The sequence below is a fragment of the Balaenoptera borealis genome, assembly GCF_965194805.1.
Source record: "Balaenoptera borealis genome assembly, chromosome: 8".
Lineage (NCBI taxonomy): Eukaryota > Metazoa > Chordata > Mammalia > Artiodactyla > Balaenopteridae > Balaenoptera > Balaenoptera borealis.
The window spans coordinates 73116765-73138166 of record NC_138865.1 but is presented as its reverse complement, the minus strand read 5'-3'; the positions used below and the strand labels follow the sequence as shown (position 1 = coordinate 73138166).

General features: G+C 36.5%; 2 protein-coding genes across 5 annotated transcripts in view; one reads left to right on the top strand and one right to left on the bottom strand.

Annotated features, from left to right (window-relative positions):
* Positions 1 to 12449, top strand: part of PTAR1 (protein prenyltransferase alpha subunit repeat containing 1) — a 47408-nt gene extending 34959 nt beyond the window's left edge. For 3 of the 4 annotated variants that reach the window (XM_082403686.1, XM_082403685.1, XM_082403688.1), the window contains 2 exons: positions 900 to 1204; positions 3351 to 12449. In XM_082403686.1, the coding sequence (XP_082259812.1) occupies positions 900 to 1204; positions 3351 to 3693 (648 nt within the window). In that variant the 3' untranslated portion in view covers positions 3694 to 12449. The remainder of the gene's footprint in view (positions 1 to 899; positions 1205 to 3350) is intronic. The other variant, XM_082403687.1, reaches the window with a different exon arrangement.
* Positions 12450 to 13699: 1250 nt separating this feature from the next.
* The window catches only part of LOC309634100 (uncharacterized protein), a 37594-nt gene continuing 29891 nt past the window's right edge, over positions 13700 to 21402 (bottom strand). The window contains exon 4 of the mRNA XM_082403700.1: positions 13700 to 19425. Coding sequence (XP_082259826.1) covers positions 19211 to 19425 — 215 coding nt within the window. The 3' untranslated portion in view covers positions 13700 to 19210. The remainder of the gene's footprint in view (positions 19426 to 21402) is intronic.

Sequence of the window (21402 nt, the reverse complement as noted above, 5' to 3'; positions counted from 1 at the left end):
GTAGGAAAAAGGGAACCCTAGTATGCTGTTGGTGGGGATGTAAATTGGTGCAGACACTATGGAAAACAGTATGGAGGTTCCTCAAGGAACTAAAAATAGAACTACCATATGATCCAGCAATCCCACTCTTATTTTTTCATAAATGCTGCTTTTCTTTTTATCATTCCATTTGAAATTCTTTAGTTTGCAGATTTAAAGAATTCACTGCTCAATTTTGTCTTACCTACTTAAAAAAGCCATTTATCATTGATGTTAAGTAAGTTTGAGACAGATAGTGAAAGTCACGAGCACTTGAAAATTCCTGTTGTTCTTGCATCATGTTTTTGTAGTAAGCCCTTAGAATTAAGTAGTGAACAAAACAGACATGGTCTCTGCCCTGATGACACTTACAGTGAAGAAGAAATAATTACATTGAGTCTGTTGTTGAACAAATAAGTTCAAATAAGTTAGGTATAATACAGATTCATTAAATGCAAAAGAAAGTTTCCATCAAAGTGATCTCTGAATTTATATTTTCCCTTCAATATAAGCATTACTTGAAAATGAACACCCAAATGTCTATCATTATTTTAGAATCTGGCTTTTCTATGTGTGTGCCAATCAGAATGTGATTGATCAAAGTCTAGGGAAAGGTCCTTAAATTCTGCGGTAGTAAAAAAAAAAAAAAAAAAAAAATCAATTACTTTATAAAAGAAAGGGAAAATTAGAATTTACTGAGCTTCTGCTAAGTGCAGGCTTCCACTAAATGACAACACTGTGTTGGACATTATATACAAAATATTGGTAGGAATGGCGTTGTCAAAACAAGAAATGAATCAAAAGAGAAATCCAAAGCATTAATGGAGAAAGTAAAACCTCTGGCAATTCCTCATTTCACTTCCCTTTTTTCTTCCTACAAGATTCTTCTTGATGAACTATCTTCCACTAAACACTGGGCATCCCTGCATGTTTCAGACCACAGTGGATTTCACTACCGCCAGTTTTTATTAAAGTCTTTGGTTAGCCAAACTGTGACAGATGGTTCTATATTGGAGCAAAATACCTTGAGAAGTGAGCCAGCTATAGTTCTTCCAAAAGATGAAGAAGCAGTGGCTTCAGCAGAGGAATCAAGGATAAATCTTCCCCATCTTCTAGAAGAAGAAGTTGAATTCAGCACTGATCTTATTGATTCCTACCCAGGACATGAAACCCTTTGGTGTCATAGGTAAGAGAAGGGAAGATCTATTTCCTGCATAAAACTGTGTGTGTCCTTATGAGAGCTACAGAAGGTCTTACATCTGACTCGTGCCTACTTGGGTAAATATGGTAATCTGATTGTGGAACTTTGCCTGAGTGCTTCAGAGGAGTTTGTGTTACCATATACTTCTCCTCATGGTCATGATCAATATGAAGTTCCTCATGCAGATCTTTGCCAACGGCTCAAGATGGTGGTGTTCATCCTTGACTGCGCCACAGAATAAGGTGTGTTACTTTCAAACTAAAGAAAGTTTCTGGACTCCCTCCTTGGAGATCCTGATACTTAGCATATCTGGGATGGAGTGCTGCCATCTGTTTTTTAAAATACAAAGAAAAAACCCTAACGGGTAAATCTGATGCACAGTCAGGGCTGAGACCATTGATTAGACCCTGAGAATAGTTACGCATTTTTATTGTTCTTCCCAACCGTGATGGCCTGCAGATTAATTTACCTTAAGTATAATCTCCTGACACTTTTTGCTTTTTTAAAGTAAAATGTACTTTGGGAGTGAATCAGGATTATTAGGAAGGAGTGAAAGAGGGTTAGCAACCTCATAACTTGAGTTTTAAGAACCTTTGACAGTACTTTTCATGTTGAAATGAAATCCAGGTATGGGAACCCCCGATTGATTTATTTTGGATTATCATTTAGTGGGAGGCATCTCTGGCATTATATCTACAGATTTTACTTCAAGTTACAGGATTCTGTTTGTAGACAAAAGAGTTGCCTGTGTTAGGCAGGAGGTAGGCATTTTAAATATTTGTGTATTTTTTAAGTTAAATGTGATTTGTTCCCTTTTTCCAGTCTAAATATATTTGGAAGATATATTAGAAGATGGAAGACAATCCCTCTCTTTGGCATCTTCATAAATACAGAATTTTCTTTTTCCCTTAAAAACAAAACATTTTTATTCTACATTTTTAGGAGAGAAGATAGATCTTGACTTGCATGTTTTGCTGTTACAGATTTTTTATTGCTGTTTTATATTTAGACACATTAATAGCAAGACTCAAAGAATATTAAAAATTATATTTGTGTTTGAGAGAGAGCTAGATCATTAGAACAGAAACTTTCTTTGTTTATATGAAGATTAATTGGAGTTTGGAGTGGGGAGAAGAGACAGTTGGGATGACCTGTATATTACAGGAATGAATTATATTAGTTTTCTACTGATTCAGTGCCCTCAAGCAGCTTGCCAGCCCTTTTAAGATTTGTCCTCTGTAAAATGGGTGTTATATGCTCCTTTGTCTGCCCCCAAATAAGCTGGGAAAATGAATAGAATTCTCTTTTAAGGGCTTAGAGTTGTTAGTATGAATGATGAGGTATAACAACCTAGAAACTACCTAAGGTAGTTTACCTTATTTCGTACAGAGATGTGCACCCCTTTGAGTCACAATTTTTGGAAATTAGGCACATGGATCTTCATTTTTAACAAATAACTCCAGATGATTCTAAGGGCAGGAGAACTCTCCTTAGAGGAAGAACAGGAACTGTGTCTTTTAACATACTTTTCTCAGAGCCCAGCACATCCCTACTGCATGTTGGTGTTTAATAAGACTATAGTGCTGGATTTAGGGGAGAATTCAGAGGGTTTCTAAGATAATAAGTCCAACCACAGCAGTTCTGTTCTTATTAAAGAAAGTATTGGCTAGAGGCCATACACTAAGCCTCTAGAGGAGCTATTTAATTCTCTTGTTTCTGAAAATCACTTGTCTTTTAGGATATCAATGAGGTTAATTTTTGGTTTTGTTTTATATTTTAATTTATAGCAGAGATTGAGCTAAGACCCATTTCTAGTTTCATATTATAGTAACAAGGTGTAATAATTCCAAGTGATTGTCATCATCTCAGTCAATGTTTTTTAAACACCTTCGGGGTAGTATTCTTTCTCACAAACCAGTAATCTGGGTTTGTGAGGCTCTGTCCAAATACCCAGAGACTACATCTTAACTATTCTTCCTCCTTCCCCCAGATAGCTCTGGGTTACGAAGGGGGCACTGAACTGAGTACTGTATGTTTTAAAATTATCAACTTTTTTGTTTTTTCTGAAAAGCTTGACTTTGTGATGTGACTTTTCTTTTTCTATTCTCTTCCTTCCCCTCCTTTTTCACAGGCGGCATGTTTTCTACCTTCAGCATCACTTAAATGGTAGGTTTCCTCACAGCGTGGTCCAGTTGTCACCTGCAGACAGCCCAGGGGGGACTTTGAGTGACTTGCACCTCATCCCAGCAGGACCACACACATCTCAGGCAATGGAGGTGGATGGACTCAGTGACTCTAGCAAGCAAGGCTATTCCCAGGAAACCAAACGCCTGAAGCGGACCCCTGCTCCAGACTCCCTGGGCCTGGAAATGGAGCACAGGTTCATCGATCAAGTATTGTCCACCTGCCGGAACGTGGAGCAGGCCAGGTTTGCCAATGCATACAGGAAATGGCTGGTTACATTGAGTCAATGAAAGAGGTGGATTAGTCCTGCAAGGTTCCCCTTTTAGTGCAATATTGCTTTCCTTTCTTACTTACATAGTTGCATGAACTGTTTGCTATTATTGTCTAACTATATGTGCTTCATCTTTAGGTTAAAAGTCCATAGTAAACCTTTCATTTTATTTATTTTGTTAAGAACTGGCATTCCTTTGGGGATAAAATAATTGTGTAGTTCCTTCCTGCTGAACAGTGAGTCTTAATTTTTTTCTTTTAAACTTCTCATCCTTTATATTCCTATACTTGAGGCTTTTCTCTTTTGGTTCTCCAGATTGGTTCACACACACCTCAACCCACCTCAGTGTGGTTGCTGCATAGGCTAGTTTGTTTTTTTTTTTTTAATTAAAAATGTATGTTGTAGTTTAGCTTAAGAACAATACAAATTCAAAATTGCTTGATCTAATTGTTGTTTTGAGAATCAAATGGCCAGATGGATGGATGTGTGAAAATACACACCATTTCTCTTTCTCTAGTATGTTCTACTCAAGTCATAGACCAACATAACCAAAGTCAGAAGTATTGGAATTTATATGAACAACATGCTTCCAATATAGTCCATTTTAAAAATGGTTATTTTTTAAAAAACTAATTTTAAGAGTTTATGTAATTGTAGTGGGAAATTATTTTTACTACTAGCTTTGATAGGTTGTTTTTACCTCAATTAAAATGAATTTCAAAAAAACCTAGAATGCAGTTTTTAGTTATTACTACTTATTTTCCTCCAAATTCACCATGAAAAATGGGAGGCTTATGCATAGAAATGTGTCCATCAAAAATCTTCCTTTTTAAAATTTAAGTTATTAAGGATACACTGGATAAACTATAAAGTTTTTGTGAAGTGATTATTAAAAGTTTACTGGCAAAAGCCAGGGGGGATGAATAGTTTTGAAGGTTAGTTCTTCAGTCTTTATTTTAAAAAATAAAACAATTTAAAAACTTTGATACTAAATTTATCAGGGACAAGGTACCAAAGTATCCACCTTTTAGCTGTATCTTATCTTTTCAATAATAAGGGCTGGGTTTTTCAGGCAGGTGAGGGGGAGGCAGGTGTGGGGAAAGTGCCAGGTAATGTCTAATGTCTTAGTATGAAAGAATGCTTTGCATTTCTTCTTTCCACACACCTTTCTCTTTATTTTCCCAATCCATTTTTTTGTCATCTCCACTTTTGTATATTTTTCCTTATCTGTTGTATTTCATAGATGTGTACTAAACATATTCTCCTCTCTGTTTCCAGTTAATTCCATACCCCATTAAACACACACACACATACACACACACACACACACACAAAATATGAATATGAACTGCCCGTCTAAAAGTTCCCCTAATGATGGAAGTTGTCTATTATCCTGTGTGTGTTTGAAATGTAATAGTGGCAGAAACAAGTGTGACCACTATGCTTTGCCTGTTTTCCTCTTTATATGCTAGGTCACCTGTAGGGTGAGAAGACAGATGTAGGGAAAAGCAGACCTCTCCTATACCACTGTTACGGAGACTCTGGACTTGAGTGAGGAGCATTCCTTTAAGGGAAAATAATAGGTCCTTTACTTGTACGTCATGATTTTGTTGAGTGGCAAACTGTTGAGTGAGACTTAAGAACACCAGAAAAATTGTCAGGACTGGTCCTTGTAGACAGAAGCTGCCTGCCCTTCTCTCTCAGGGCAAAAATTACCCTTTTTTAGCTTTTTGTAGTATTTAGGTGAGAAAATGATTGGCATTATGAGCATAATTCTATGACCCTTTGTGGACAAAGCATATTTTGATTCAAATACCTCAAGGTCTACCTAGACCTCTATGGATAAAACTATTAATTTATGATTTTTAGCACCTGTGGGCATTGGGGGGCAGACTACACACAGATGACATGGAAGATTCAGCACATTCCACTAATATATGTTGCCAAATTCTGGCCTCACTCAGTATTACTGTTCTTCCAAGCATCATTTTAAGTATCCCAAGTAGTAGGGCTTCTTATGCTTTGATGTGAGAGTGTCGAGACATGAATACAGACAATCCTCTGTGAAACATCAGCTAAATTTAATAATGCTCCACATCTTTTTATACCTTCCACAGAGTCTCTTGCCCTTCTTTGATGTTAACTGCTTTCATGTGTTTTAAGTCTCTTAAGCCACCCTTACGTGAAGCCACGCAGTCCTTTAATATATCTTGGTGTCCTGTCTTCCTAATAGCTTTAAGTAGGGAGTAAAAATACAGATATCCAAAGGATACTGTTTATATCTGACTTTTGTGTGCTGCTTTATTTCTAAAATTTGCAGTTTTCAAGTGTTCATTCACTGAAAAACCTAGTATTTCCCTGATGGTTGTATTTTTTCCCTAAATGGTTGACATCTAAACTCACTAGCTGTAGCATGATATTATCTCTTGGACTGAATGAGCTCATGCAGTGGAAAGGATGTGTCTATTTTTAGGGACTCATTAGTCTTCACTTATTTTTCTATAAATATGTCGTTAAAGGAAAAGATGATTTAGGTTGACACAAATTTCATCCATCTTTCACTGGAAGAATTGTAGGCCATCCTGTGGATCAAGAATACTACTGACAAGCAAAAAAGCAATAAGATCTGTAAATATCTCTACCACTACCCCTCCCCAACCTGACTTTTTTTTTTTTTTTTTTAAGTGTACCTATTTTGGTAACGTGTTCCCAGATTCTGTGTGCCTTGCACATTGTAAGGACTCATTAAATATTTATTAAATTTATGAATGATTAACTGAAGATGAGAAAGATCGATCATGAGTGATGCATAGAGTGAGTTATGATTGAGAAATTGATGGAATAGAGCAATGGATTGTGAATGAATGATGTACTCTGCCTTCATGATACTTAAGGGGAGCTATTGCATATAGAATAAGTTAATTTAGATTTTTTTTCCTTCATTAAACTACTTTGTTTATGCTTGTTAAATCCCAGCCAAGAAATGCAGCTGTATAATATCAAATAACTGTACTATAATATATATTAAAAATTCATAGAAAAATGAAGACCATTTGCAAGAACACTACTTTCTACTCACTTATGATGTTGGAGGACAGATCTTGCCCATAGAGCCATAGCCACTCTTGGAGTATCTGAGGAAACTGATTTCAAAGACGTGTTGATCTGTATCTGTGCATGAGTAGTCATTTTAGACTCAGAACCCTTTCTTTTCTAGGTTTTAGCATTTTATTACCTCTTTGAAAACCCTGGGCCCAGACTTTTGAGTCATATCTCTTACTCCTATGGTACAATTCTAATTTAAATTAAAGGCTTCGTTATTTATCGGATTAAATATACAGGAAGTCACTCAAAGCCACTTAAGTCTTCAGATAAGGGCTTATGTAACACAAGATGTGCAAACAAAAGTTCTTGGATTTTTATGTGGCATTTTGTAGGAAAGCATATATGGTGGTAGGCTGTGTCATTTAGATATATTCAGGTCATGTGAATTCATGCTTGTTTAGACACATACATACATGTGTGTAAAAACTTTTAATATTTTTGAGAACAAATTGTCAGCCTAGTATTTTTCTCTTAATAGCACAAGATGGTATCTGACATGAGGGCTAAATATAATTTAGGAATGCAACTACCACTTGCTATGCAGCAATCTAATTTCTACCTTATTTCCCCTGTATTACAGAAGATGTTAAATACTTAGTTTATCAAAGGAAGTAAGAAAACACTTTTGTTTTTGCAAAAAGCTTTTGTGAGCTTAGTTATTTTGTTACTAGAAAATTATATTTTAAAACTTTAAAATATCTAAAGTATGCTAGAAAATTTGAGCAGCATTGTAACAACTGAACTTTTTGTCTTCTAAGTAAATTTCTCAAATAGAACTGTGCAAACCCTAGCACTTTACGTGCTGCCACCTCCCTATACTTGAGTATACTCTGTAATGTGCTCCTTTTTATTAGAGAAGTTCATGGAGGCACAGGAAAGCATAGGCAAATTCAGTGTTATAAAGGCAGTGAGCAGGAAAAATCAACCCTCTGAATTCTCCTTACCATCACACAGTGTCTTTTAAAAAATAACTGTATATACTGTGTTCATTCGAGTGCCTTTCTTACTTTTTGGGGGAACAAGATTATATTTAAGTCTAACATTTAGGTAGAAAACAAAGGATGAAAATTTTATTAAACAGTTGATTAACTCATTTTATTTATTCCAATTGCTAGGCATGGCCCAATGGAATATTTTATCCTTAAGTGAGTTATTGATAAGAACAAGAAGGATGCTTTGGTTTGCGTGTCATTAGTTATCATTTTTAAGCATCCTACCAGGAAGAATTAGTTCTTTCTCAGTGACAACTAATGTTTTTGGGGTTGGAGGCCTCACATTTAGAGGACGGCATATGCATAAAGATCAGCCAAAAACCCTGTGCAGCCCATGTTTAAAGGAAAACAGTGGCACTCTGCCCTAAAAGAAATGCCATACAGTTGTCCTAAATGAATCCTTTGCCTCATCTTAAGGACATTTAAGAACTCCATCCCAAATTTAGGCCTACGTAAGATAGTTGAGTTGCGGGGAAAAATGGAACCTTAATCTTTTCAAATATTGGAGGAAAAGAGGCAAATACTGAGATGAAATTTAAAATGTGGCTTTTTATGTATTTGGGTATGGAGAGGGGAGGGATAGGAGTTCCATATTTCCAGATAGCAAATAATTGTTAATTGTAATTTCATTAAAATATATAGCTTAAGATTCCAAAGTGCTTTTCAGAGAACTGTCGAATAATGTATTCCTAACGGACAGCAATAGGTCATGTTCATAGTGGAAACAGAAAACTGTTGTGTCAGTTGTGGAGCTGGGAGGTAGGGACTTCAGGCTCCCAACTTTGACTTCTGTATTCTCACTAGGCCATGTTAACACTGTAAAACCAACTCTTCACTTAAAAAAAGAAAAAAAAAAAAAAATAGAGAGCAGCAGCTTACTCTGCTGATGAAATCTTGTGCTTCCAAGAATATTAGCTATATATAGCTTGTGCTTTCTGGACAATAATATGGTCCACAAAGCTAACCCTGGCATTTCTTTTATTAATCTGTTATTATTTCTCAGGGTGTAGAAGATTTAGTAAATTTAGGACAAAATTTTATATTCAGTGGCCAAAAAAAGGCAAAAATATGCTAAGTATATTACTAGCTCTTAAAATTTTAGTATAGATAGTATTTTTTATAAACTACTACCAGTGCAGTTAGCTCTGTGACTGCCTCATTGTTCATCTCACTGCTTCAATCCCTATGGTTCTATTATGAATGTTCTCTTAAACGTGTCTTCTACGGAAATGACTTCTGTATTGCATTATTTTCCATGTTTTGCAGAGGTAGGAGTGCTTTAGTTGACATCAATCTCAGTTTTTAGAAATTCTATTGAGAAAGTGATTACTGTTGGTTTTCAAACTGACAACTCTTTTCCTTCTTAAAACTTCAGTTTCCCTGAAAGAGTGCTTTGTGTCAGATCTTGTACATGTTCAGTATGTTGCATAATGCCTTGCACCTTGTAGGAATTCAACAGGTCTAGAAAGTTAAAACTAGCTTATGTATCTCTGTCTTATCATCATTGTCCACATTCTTAGCTCCAGGAGAAATACAGTATTGTGCTTAAGATACAATAATCAGGTTCAAACATACAAGGCAAAGATATACAGCTGTACAGCATTGTAAGTGCAATTTAGATACTTTTAAGGCATACATATGTGTGTGTATTCACATATATGTATATATATTTAAATGAGATTTGGAATTTCAACTTATATACTGGTTTTACAAAGAATTTTATCCAAAGGACTTTTATTTTCATACTTGCTTGAAGTGCTCCTGTTTAAAAGCAGTTTTCTTTATTAGACCAGCCCCCTCAAGCAAAGTTGGAAACCTAACACAAGTGCCCATTTGCTTGAATTAACCTGATATTGCTGTAAACTGTTTATAGTAAGTCTTTGGTTGCTTACGAACCATGACATTTTGACTTTTCTTCCATACCTTTAGGGAATCAGCCTTAATTTTATGTATGGCAGTCACTTTCCTCAAAGTACTATGCAGCATACTTCAAATGTTTATTTATCTTTATAAAGTGATCAGTAATAAATTTGAGGTTTTTCAGTGTCGTAGGGATGAACAATTTCACATGTCCAGATATTGACTCATACAGCATTCTGTTAGAAATGCTAATATGTTATCCTCCCTCACAAATGTCATTTTGCATTTGGAGCAGATATTTTTTTTCTTGTTGGTTGAAAAATGAGTATAGGCTGACTGCAATCATAGTAGGTGCTCAATAAGTATTTAGTTGATTATTGATCTAACATCAAAGTAACAGCTTTCAGAAAGGAGACTGTTGTCATCTTTTCATTGAGGAGTATATTTTTAGAGTAATATATGTTTGAAACTGAAAATTTTTCTCATTTGACATGAATTATTAGGCTTATTTAGGTTGGAGTTAGTAACGTGTAATAAAAATACTGTTTATGTAGAAATGGTCTGAAGACAGGAGATGTGAAAAGTTTAAGTAGTATCTCTTTGTGCAAGGCACATTCATAAATGTGATTAAATGTCTTAATAGGCTGCTGAACTCTAGAGAAAACTGCTGTAGTCTTCTGCAATCAATTTCTATGTTGGTATATCTAGTATTATCTAGTATAGGTACTGTTTATTTCTCCCTAAATCTTGGTTACTTTCCAGTGTCTTAAAAGTAGTCATGGTAAGGTATGAAGTTATATTAAATAACTTCTACTTGTTTTTTGAGAACATGTTCAAAATGAAGAAGAAATTTTTATGAATAATATAGTAGTTTCAGAGTCTATTAATTTGTGGCTTTCAGAACATTTTTGACAGACTTTACCTAATGCAAACAGATTTAAACAGTTTAAAAACAAGCATTCCAACCTGAGCTGTGAGAAGCAGTGTGTGCAGCACAAGCATATTTAGGGATTGCCTCCTGGCGAGGTTCTTGATGCATGGCTATGACGCAGGCTTCTGACTGAGGTGACCACTGTCGGTATTGTATTTTCGTGCTTGTTGTTCCTAGGAAAATAATGGAGTATGTACTAGGTTAACTTGTTTTTGAGTTGGACAAAATAAAAGATGAGGTATTATGAATATACCAAATATTTATATCCTCTACCACAAAAAAACTAAAAAAGGAGGAGGGGAAGAAAATGATAAAAGAGCAATGATCTTTTTTTTTTAATAGCTTCTAAAAAACATTTTTTCAATCCAAGTCTCTTGGACACTAGGTAGTTCCTTACTTTAACACTGAGGGACTTTAAGGGATAGTTCTTAGATACTATATTCTGCTATTAGAATTCATTATGTGTGTTAATTTTATATTGCTTGAAGATTCTCCAGAAAAATGGAGTAATTAAGTAGGTTGCAGTCAGTGTTGTTTTAAGATTTTCTTGTAGGTTATGGTTAAATGGACAAGTTACATGTATGATCTGTGGTGCAGGGTCAGATCCTGGGCATTAAAGATAAGTTTGGCTAACTTATTTTACTGAAGATACTAATTGTCTTCACTCTTAAACTATTTTCCCCCAATATAACAGTCTGCATTGAATTTCCTTTAGCTCTAACCATATTCTAGTTGACGTTTTTTAAGGATTAAATATTTTGTGAATTCTTTTTACACTTAAAATGTGTAATTGCAGAGGGATAAAAATAAATTTTGCAATAACGTACATACAGAGTGTGCTTACGGTGTTCTGAGAGTTAGTACTCCAGAGCGCTTTAAGTGTGAATGCTAAGTGCTAAGGCTGATGTAATGACTACAGACCATCTGTATCAGTGCTATCCAGTAGAAATAAATGTGAGCCACATGTGTAATTTAAAATTCTCTAGTAGCCACATTAAAAAAAGAAATACATAAAATTAACTTTAATAATATATTTTAATTAACCCAATATATTAAATATATTATCTTTTAGGTATGTAATCAATATACAAAATAGAGGTGTTTTACCTTCTTTTTTCTCCCTAGTAAGTCCTCAAAATTCAGCATGTGTTTTGCACTCATGTGCATCTCAATTCTGACTAGCTACATTTCAAATACTCAGAAAGCCACTTGTGGATGAGGGCTGCTATACTGGACAGTGTAGATTCATAGAATACAAAGTATGGCTTTACTTTAAATTGGAGATGGTGAGGTAGGCATGAAATTATGGTACTTCAAAAATTATTTAGTATACTTAGAAAAGCATTGAACAGAATTGTCCACTCATTTTTTTCTTTGTCTTCATTTTAAATTTTCTCTAGAAGTAGGGTCAACCAGTTTCAATTTGCCAAGCATTATTTAAGAAGGAAGGATTTCCATGCATGTAAAATACCATGATATGCTGATTATAACAACATGTTATTAACAACACATTTTTCAATGTGTTCACTAAATTCTGTCCTGTTTCTTCAAAATAATAGCTTAAATTGCATGTTAATTGTATATCTGTACCTATTTTGTTTTTATATTATTGTTATAATACAATAATTTGTATTAACAAACAGCCCTCAGATTCTAATCTGCCTATGCAGCTGTCCTCCAGTACTTACTGGTACACTTCTTAAGTTGTAATAAGTGGCAGAAAAGTAGAATGAACCTTTCTTTTTCCATTATATTTGTTTTTATCATGTGACCATGTACCAAGCCAGCTATAAATTATTGTATTTCTGTAGAATATGGAAAATAGTGTTTATGTCTTGTCTTTGCTAAATGTTTGCAATTTCTAAGTAAACTTTTCATCTCCTAAAATGAGTGTTAAGTGTGATTTTATTTTTACTTGTGGTGGTGGTTTAAACTCAACTTCAGTCTCCCAATCTGTCCTATTTAATTGCTGTGATAGTGGTGGTTGGGTGGAGGTGTGAGCTGTTGTCTGTGTGAAGCCAATGATTTGATTACCTACATTTGTAAAAAAAATTTAAACATATCACTTGTGTCTAGGACATTAAAAAAAAAATGCCAAAAACAAATTAGAGCACAGTTGTCTTTAGAGTGCGTTAACGATGACTAGCTGACTTGTGAAATCATCATTATGACTACATATGCTTTTTCCCATATACTTCAGATGAATGTAGGGAGCAGGGAATTACTTGGTTATTTCAGTGTTACACCCCATGTTTTCCTTTTTTTTTGAAATGTCTTTATTGGAGTATAATTGCTTTACAATGTTATGTTAGTTTCTGCTTTATAACAAAGTGAATCAGCTATATGTATACATATATCCCCATATCTCTTCCCTCTTGCGTCTCCCTCCCTCCCACCCTCCCTATCCCAGCCCTCGAGGTGGTCATAAAGCACCGAGCTGATCTCCCTGTGCTATGCAGCTGCTTCGTTTGCAAATATTTTCTCCCGCTCTGAGGGTTGTCTTTTCGTCTTGTTTATGGTTTTCTTTGCTGTGCAAAAGCTTTTAAGTCCCATTTGTTTATTTTTATTTCCATTTCTCTAGGAGGTGGGTCAAAAAGGATCTTGCTGTGATTTATGTCATGGAGTGTTCTTCCTATGTCTTCCTCTAAGAGTTTTATAGTGTCTGGCCTTACATTTGGGTCTTTAATCCATTTGGAGTTTATTTTTGAGGGTGGTGTTAGGAAGTGTTCTAATTTCATTCTTTTACATGTAGTTGTCCAGTTTTCCCAGCACCACTTATTGAAGAGGCTGTCTTTTCTCCATTGTATATTCTTGCCTCCTTTATCAAAGATAAGGTGATCATATGTGCATGGGTTTATCTCTGGACTTTCTATCCTGTTTCATTGATCTATATATCTGTTTTTGTGCCATTACCATACTGTCTTGATTACTGTAGCTTTGTAGTATAGTCTGAAGTCAGGGAGCCTGATTCCTCCAACTCCATTTTTCTTAAGATTACTTTGGCTATTTGAGGTTTTTGTGTTTCCATACAAATTGTGAAATTTTTTGTTCTAGTTCTGTGAAAAATGCCCGTGGTAGTTTGATAGGGATTGCATTGAATCTGTAGATTGCTTTGGGTAGTAGAGTCATTTTCACAATGTTGATTCTTCCCCAAGAACATGGTATATCTCTCCAGCTGTTTGTATCATCTTTAATTTCTTTCATCAGTGTCTTATAGTTTTCTGCATACAGGTCTTTTGTCTCCTTAGGTAAGTTTATTCCTAGGTATTTTATTCTTTTTGTTGCAGTGGTAAATGGGAGTGTTTCCTTAATTTCTCTTTCAGATTTTTCATCATTAGTTTATAGGAATGCAAGAGATTTCTGTGCATTAATTTTGTGTCCTGCACCTTTACCAAATTCATTGATTAGCTCTAGTAGTTTTCTGGTAGCATCTTTAGGATTCTCTATGTATAGTATCATGTCATCTGCAAACAGTGACAGCTTTATTTCTTCTTTTCTGATTTGGATTCCTTTTATTTCTTTTTCTACTCTAACTGCTGTGGCTAAAACTTCCAAAACTATGTTCAATAACAGTGGTGAGCATGGGCAACCTTGTATTGTTCCTGATCTTAGTGGAAATGCTTTCAGTTTTTCACCACTGAGAATGATGTTGGCTGTGGGTTTGTCATATATGGCCTTTATCATGTTGAGGTAGGTTCCCTCTGTGTCTACTTTCTGGAGAGTTTTTATCATAAATGGGTGTTGAATTTTGTCAAAAGCTTTTTCTGCATCTGTTGAGATGATCATATGGTTTTTATTCTTCAGTTTGTTAATATGGTGTATCACATTGATTGATTTGCATATATTGAAGAATCCTTGCATTCCTGGGATAAACCCCACTTGATCATGATGTATGATCCTTTTTTTTTTTTTTGTATGATCCTTTTAATGTGCTGTTGGATTCTGTCTGCTAGTATTTCATTGAGGATTTTTGCATCTATGTTCGTCAGTGATATTGGCCTGTAGTTTTCATTTTTTGTGACATCTTTGTCTGGTTTTGGTATCAGGGTGACGGTGGCCTCGTAGAATGAGTTTGGGAGTGTTCCTCGGCTATATTTTGGAAGAGTGAGAAGGATAGGTGTTAGCTCTTCTCTAAATGTTTGATGGAATTCGCCTGTGAAGCCATCTGATCCTGGGCTTCTGTTTGTCGCAAGATTTTTAATCAGTTTCAATTTCAGTGCTTGTGATTGGTTTGTTTATATTTTCTGTTCCGTCCTGGTTCAGTCTCAGAAGGTTGTGCTTTTCTAAGAATTTGCCCATTTCTTCCAGGTTGTCCATTTTATTGGCATGTAGTTGCTTGCAGTAATCTCTCATGATCCTTTGTTTTTCTGCAGTGTTACTTCTTTTTAATTTCTAATTCTGTTGATTTTGAGTCTTCTCCCTTTTTTTTTTGATAAGTCTGGCTAATCAATTTTATCAATTTTGCTTATCTTCTGAAAGAACCAGCTTTGGGTTTTATTTATCTTTGCTATCATTTCCTTCATTTCTTTTTCATTTATTTCTGATGTGATCTTTATGATTTCTTTCCTTCTGCTAACGTTGGGGGGTTTTTTGTTCTTTTTTTAATTGCTTTAGGTGTAAGGTTAGGTTGTTTGAGATTTTTCTTGTTTCTTGAGGTAGGATTGTATTGCTATAAACTTCCCTCTTAGAACTGCTTTTGCTGCATTTCATAGGTTTTGGGTCATCGTGTTTTCATTGTCATTTGTTTGTAGGTATTTTTTGATTTCCTCTTTGATTTCTTCAGTGATCTCTTGGTTATTTAGTAGCGTATTGTTTAGCCTCCATATGTTTGAATTTTTTACAGTTATTTTCCTGTAATTGATATCTCATCTCATAGCATTGCAGTCGGAAAAGATACTTGAAATGATTTCAATTTTCTTAAATTTACCAAGTCTTGATTTGTGACACAAGATATGATCTATCCTGGAGAATGTTCCATGAGCACTTGAGAAGAAAGTGTATTCTGTTGTCTTTGGATGGAATGTCCTATAAATATCAATTAAGTCCATCTTGTTTAATGTGTCATTTAAAGCTTGTGTTTCCTTATTTATTTTCATTTTGGATGATCTGTCCATTGGTGAAAGTGGAGTGTTAAAGTTCCCTTCTGTTACTGAGTTACTGTCGATTTCCCCTTTTATGGCTGTTAGCATTTGCATTGAGGTGCTCCTATGTTGGGTGCATAAATATTTACAATTGTTATATCTTCTTCTTGGATTGATTCCTTGATCATTATGTAGTGTCCTTCTTTGTCTCTTGTAATAGTCTTTATTTTAAAATCTATTTTATCTGATATGAGAATTGCTACTTGAGCTTTCTTTTGATTTCCATTTGCATGGAATATCTTTTTCCATCCACTCACTTTCAGTCTGTATGTGCCCCTAGGTCTGAAGGGGGTCTCTTGTAGACAGCATATATACAGGTCTTGTTTTTGTATCCATTCAGCCAGTCTATGTCTTTTGGTTGGAGCATTTAATCCATTTACATTTAAGATAATTATCGATATGTATGTTCCTATTACCATTTTCTTAATTGTTTTGGGTTTGTTTTTGTAGATCTTTTCCTTCTCTTGTGCTTCCTGCCTAGAGAAGTTCCTTTAGCATTTGTTGTAAAGCTGGTTTGGTGGTGCTGAATTCTCTTAGCTTTTGCTTGTCTGTAAAGGTTTTAAGTTCTCCGTCGAAGCTGAATGAGATCCTTGCTGGGTAGAGTAATCTTGGTTGTAGGTTTTTCCCTTTCATCACTTTAAATATGTCCTGCCACTCCCTTCTGGCTTGCAGAGTTTCTGCTGAAAGATCAGCTGTTAACCTTATGGGGAGTCCCTTGAATGTTATTTGTTGCTTTTCCCTTGCTGCTTTTAATATTTTTTCTTTGTATTTAATTTTTGATAGTTTGACTAATATGTGTCTTGGCGTGTTTCTCCTTGGATTTATTCTGTATGGAACTCTGTGCACTTCCTGGACTTGACTACCTCCTTTCCCGTGTTAGGGAAGTTTTCAACTATAATCTCTTCAAATATTTTCTCAGTCCCTTTCTTTTTCTCTTCTTCTTCTGGGACCCCTATAATTCGGATGTTGGTGCATTTAATGTCCCAGAGGTCTCTGAGACTGTCCTCAATTGTTTTCATTCTTTTTTCTTTATTCTGCTCTGCAGTAGTTATTTCCACTATTTTATCTTCCAGGTCACTTATCTGTTCTTCTGCCTCAGTTATTCTGCTATTGATTCCTTCTAGAGAATTCTTCATTTCATTGTGTTGTTCATCATTGTTTGTTTGCTCTTTAGTTCTTCTAGGTCCATGTTAAATGTTTCTTGTGTTTTCTCCATTCTATTTCCAAGATTTTGGATCATCTTTACTATCATTACTCTGAATTCTTTTTCAGGTAGACTGCCTACTTCCTCTTCATTTGTTTGGTCTGGTGAGTTTTTTACCTTGCTCCTTCATCTGTTGCATATTTCTCTGTCTTCTCATTTTCTTTAACTTACTGTTTTGGGGTCTCCTTTTCACAGGCTGCAAGTTCGTAGCTCCCGTTGTTTTTGCAGTCTGCCCCCAGTGGATGAGGTTGGTTTAGTGGCTTGTGTAGGCTTCCTGGTGGAGGGGACTGGTTCCTGTGTTTTGGTGGGTGGGGCTGGTTTGCCTTTCTGGGGAGCAGGGCCACGTCCAGTGGTGTGTTTTGGGGTTTCTGAGCTTAGTATGATTTTAGGCAGCCTCTCTGCTAATGGGTGGGGTTGTGTTCCTGTCTTACTAGTTGTTTGGCATTGGGTATCCAGCACTGTTGCTTGCTGGCCGTTGGGTGGAGCTGGGTCTTAGCGTTAAGATGGCGATCTCTGAGAGAGCTCTCGCTGATTGATATTATGTGGGGCTGGGAGGTCTCTAGTGGTCCAGTGTCCTGAAGTCAGCTCTCCCACCTCGGGCTCAGGCCTGATACTGAGCCGTAGCACCAAGACCCTGTCAGCCACATGGCTCAGAAGAAAAGGGAGAAAAAAAGAAAAAAACAATAATAAATTTTAGAAATTTATTAAAATAAAAAGTAATAATTACAAAAAATAAAAAGAGAGCAACCAATAAACAAATCCACCAGTGATAATAAGTGCTAAAAACTATACTAAGATAAACATAAAAATCAGAAGGAAATCAGTCGCAGATAGCAAACTCCAAGTCTACAGTTTCTTCTGAAGTCCACCGCCTCAGTTTTGGGATGATTCGTTGTCTATTCAGGTATTCCACAGATGCAGGGTACATCACGTTAATTGTGGGGATTTAATCTGCTGCTCCTGAGGCTGCACAGAGAGATTTCCCTTTCTCTTCTTTGTTCACACAGCTCCTGGGGTTCAGCTTTGGTTTTGGCCCCACCTCTGCATGTAGGTTGCCCTCAGGCATCTGTTCCCTGCCCAAACAGGAGGGGGTTAAAGCAGCAGCTGATTAGGGGGCTCTGGCTAACTCAGGCCAGGGGGAGAGAGGGGTATGGTAGTTATAATTGGAATGCAGGGCAAGCCTGCAGCAGCAGAGGCCAGCGTGACATTGCAAAGCCTGAGGTGCGCCATGTGTTCTCCCAGGGAAGTTGTCCCTGGATCATGGGACTCTGGCAGTCGTGGGCTGCATAGGCTCCCAGGGCGGGGGGTGGTGGTGGTGGTGGTCGTGGTGGGGTGGTGTGGATAGTGACCTGTGCTTGCACACAGGATTCTTGGTGGCTGCAGCAGCAGCAGCGTTAGCATTTCATGCCCGTCTCTGGTGTCCGAGCTGATAGCTGTGGCTCATGCCCATCTCTGGAGCTCGTTTAGGCGGTGCTCTGCCTTCTGTGGGCAGACAGGGAAGGATCCCCTCTCCTCGCACACCCTGAAACAATGGTCTCTTGCCTCTTAGGCAATTCCAGTTTTTCCCAGACTCCCTCCCGGCTAGCTGTGGCGCACTAGCCCCCTTCAGGCTGTGTTCACGCAGCCAACCCCAGTCCTCTCCCTAGGGTCTGACCTCTGAAGCCCGAGCCTCAGCTCCCAGCCCCCACCCACCCTGGCAGGTGAGCAGACAAGTGTCTCAGGCTGGTGAATGCAGGTCGGCACCGATCCTCTGTGCGGGAATCTCTCCTTTGCAGCACCCCTGTTGCTGCGCTCTCCTCCGTGGCCCCGAAGCTTCCCCCCCCCACCCCTTGTCTCCACCAGTGAAGGGGCTTCCTTGTGTGTGGAAACTTTTCCTCCTTCACAGCTCCCTCCCAGAGGTGCAAGTCCTGTCCCTATTCTTTTGTCTTTTTTAAATTTTTTCTGTTGCCCTGCCGAGGTACATGGGGATTTTCTTGCCAATGGGAAGTCTGAGGTCTTCTGCCAACATTCAGTAGGTGTTCTGTAGGAGTTGTTCCACATGTAGATGTAATTTTCTTTAATTAATTAATTAATTTATTTATTTTTGGCTGCATTGGGTCTTCGTTGCTGCGTGCAGGCTTTGTCTAGTTGCGGCCAGTGGGGGCTACTGTTCGTTGCAGTGCACAGGCTTCTCATTGCAATGGTTTCTCTTGTTGTGGAGCATGGGCTCCAGGTGCACGGGCTTCAGTAGCTGTGGCACATGGGCTCAGTAGTTGTGGCTTGCGGGCTCTAGAGTGCAGGCTCAGTAGTTGTGGCGCATGGGCTTAGTTGCTCCGCGGCATGTGGGATCTCCCCAGACCAGGGCTTGAACCCATGTCCCCTGCATTGGCAGGCGGATTCTTAACCACTGCACCACCAGGGAAGTCCCTGTAGATGTATTTTTGATGTATTTGTGGGGAGGAAGGTGATCTCCATGTCTTACTCCTCCGCCATCTTGAAGCGTCCCCCTCCCATGTTTTCTTAATCTTGAGTCTTGCTTCTATGTAAGACAGATACAGCATTCAGAGTTACTGAAAAGGTATAATACAAAAATAGACTCCAAAAAGTATTTGATGAAAGGGACGCTTCTTTTACTGAAATTTTAAATATTTCAAAAGGGTGTTTTGTGGGAAGAGGACTTTATTACTTTGTCCCATGACTACTAAGGATTATATTTTAAATAATGCACTACTATTATCACTGTTTTTGGTAGGAATTAGGATATAGAATTTATTTTGCATCGGGCCAAAGTACCACAAAGTGTTTAGTACCACAGTATTGTTTTTGCTTTCATAGCCTAGGGAAGGGAAGTAGCTTACCGAAGACAGTCTTGATTTGAATTAGTAATCAGATTATATAAGAAGTCTGAGAACAATTAATATTACCAAAGTGCTTTGCTTAATAGGATGCTTCTTGAACAATAACAAAGGCAGGATAATACACTAGCCAATTACAACTTTTAAATATGATAAACCTTTCATGCTTTGTCTGTGTTTAGCAGTATCACTTTCCTTATTCTGGAAGCTCAAATTTTTGCTTTTGGTGCTTTTTGTTTTTTTCACTTTTAAATTAAATGGCATGGCTTCTATCTTTTCACTCACTCCAGAATGGCTAGATTGGACATCAACTATATTTAAAATAACAAGTTACAGAAAGCCCTTTTCTTATGAGAAGTACAATATGTGTCCCATGTTACAGTAGAAGTTGAAAATAGAAGCAATAATTTCTATAGTGTCTTTTCTTTCACAGAAAGATTCTTCGAGTAATCCTGGTTGCCAGGAGGAATTCCCTTACCACTCCTTAATTATATGAACAGACAGATCATACTTTTGAATTTACATTTTTAGTATCGGAATCCTCTGAACATATATAAATCCCCTGAAGATATATAAATCTCTTATATTAGATTTCCTCATGTACCTCTCACAGTAATTACAGATGACTGATGGAAGGTCTACTTTCTGTGTAGGGGAGAAATGGGCTGAAATGGCCCTCCATCATATTTTTGTATTCTAATATTTCTTAAATTTCTAGTGATCTCCTTAGACATGTTGTTGAGAGAATACTGGAAAGTGAGTGAATAAATAGGATTGTTGCCACATTAGACACCCCATTTGTTTTATTTTTAAGGAAGTTTTGTAGAGTCTTCCCACCTACTAAGGGCCCCTGCAGCAAAAATAATCACTAGTTCTCTCTTGTCTGTAACTAACTGGGGACACATCTAATTTGTGACATTGATCTCATACAAGTCTTAATGTTAGTTATTCCATGTGAAGAAATTTTTATATTTAAGCGTTTTATGTAGCATTTATTATAGTAAAAAATTAGAAACAACTTGAATGCACAACAGTAGGATATTCAGTAAATTGGCTTTTTCCTACAATGGTATAACATGCACCCTACATAAAAACAGAATATGTAGTTACATGAAAAAAACTCATATTTAAAAAATAAGTTATAAAGAATTATGTAAAGTAAGATTCTAATTTTATTTAGAAACCAAAATTAATTCCCATTTCCAATAGTGGCACTCCTACTGGACACAACTAAAAATTTTGGAAAAATTACTAAAATTTTTCTTCAAGGCAAGATAAATAAAAAGAAATCCACATCAAACTGAAACTGTAGGACACCAACAGCAAAAGAGCCTTAAAACTGAAGATAAGACATCACACCAATAGCTGACTTCGCGTCAGCAACATTTAAAGTCAAAAGAGAGTGGGAATGATAAATTCAATGTGCTGGAATTATGTAACTGCCATTATAGAATTCTACATACAGAAAAAATTATTTGAGGAATTATATATATATTATCCAATATATATATCAAATTAATATATATAAATTATATTTTAATTTAAATTTAATTATTAAAATTAATTATATATAAATTATATGTTTGATGAATTATATATATTATATACATAATTGCATTCATGTAAGGTTTTAAAAATAGATGGTAAAATCTATGAAGAAA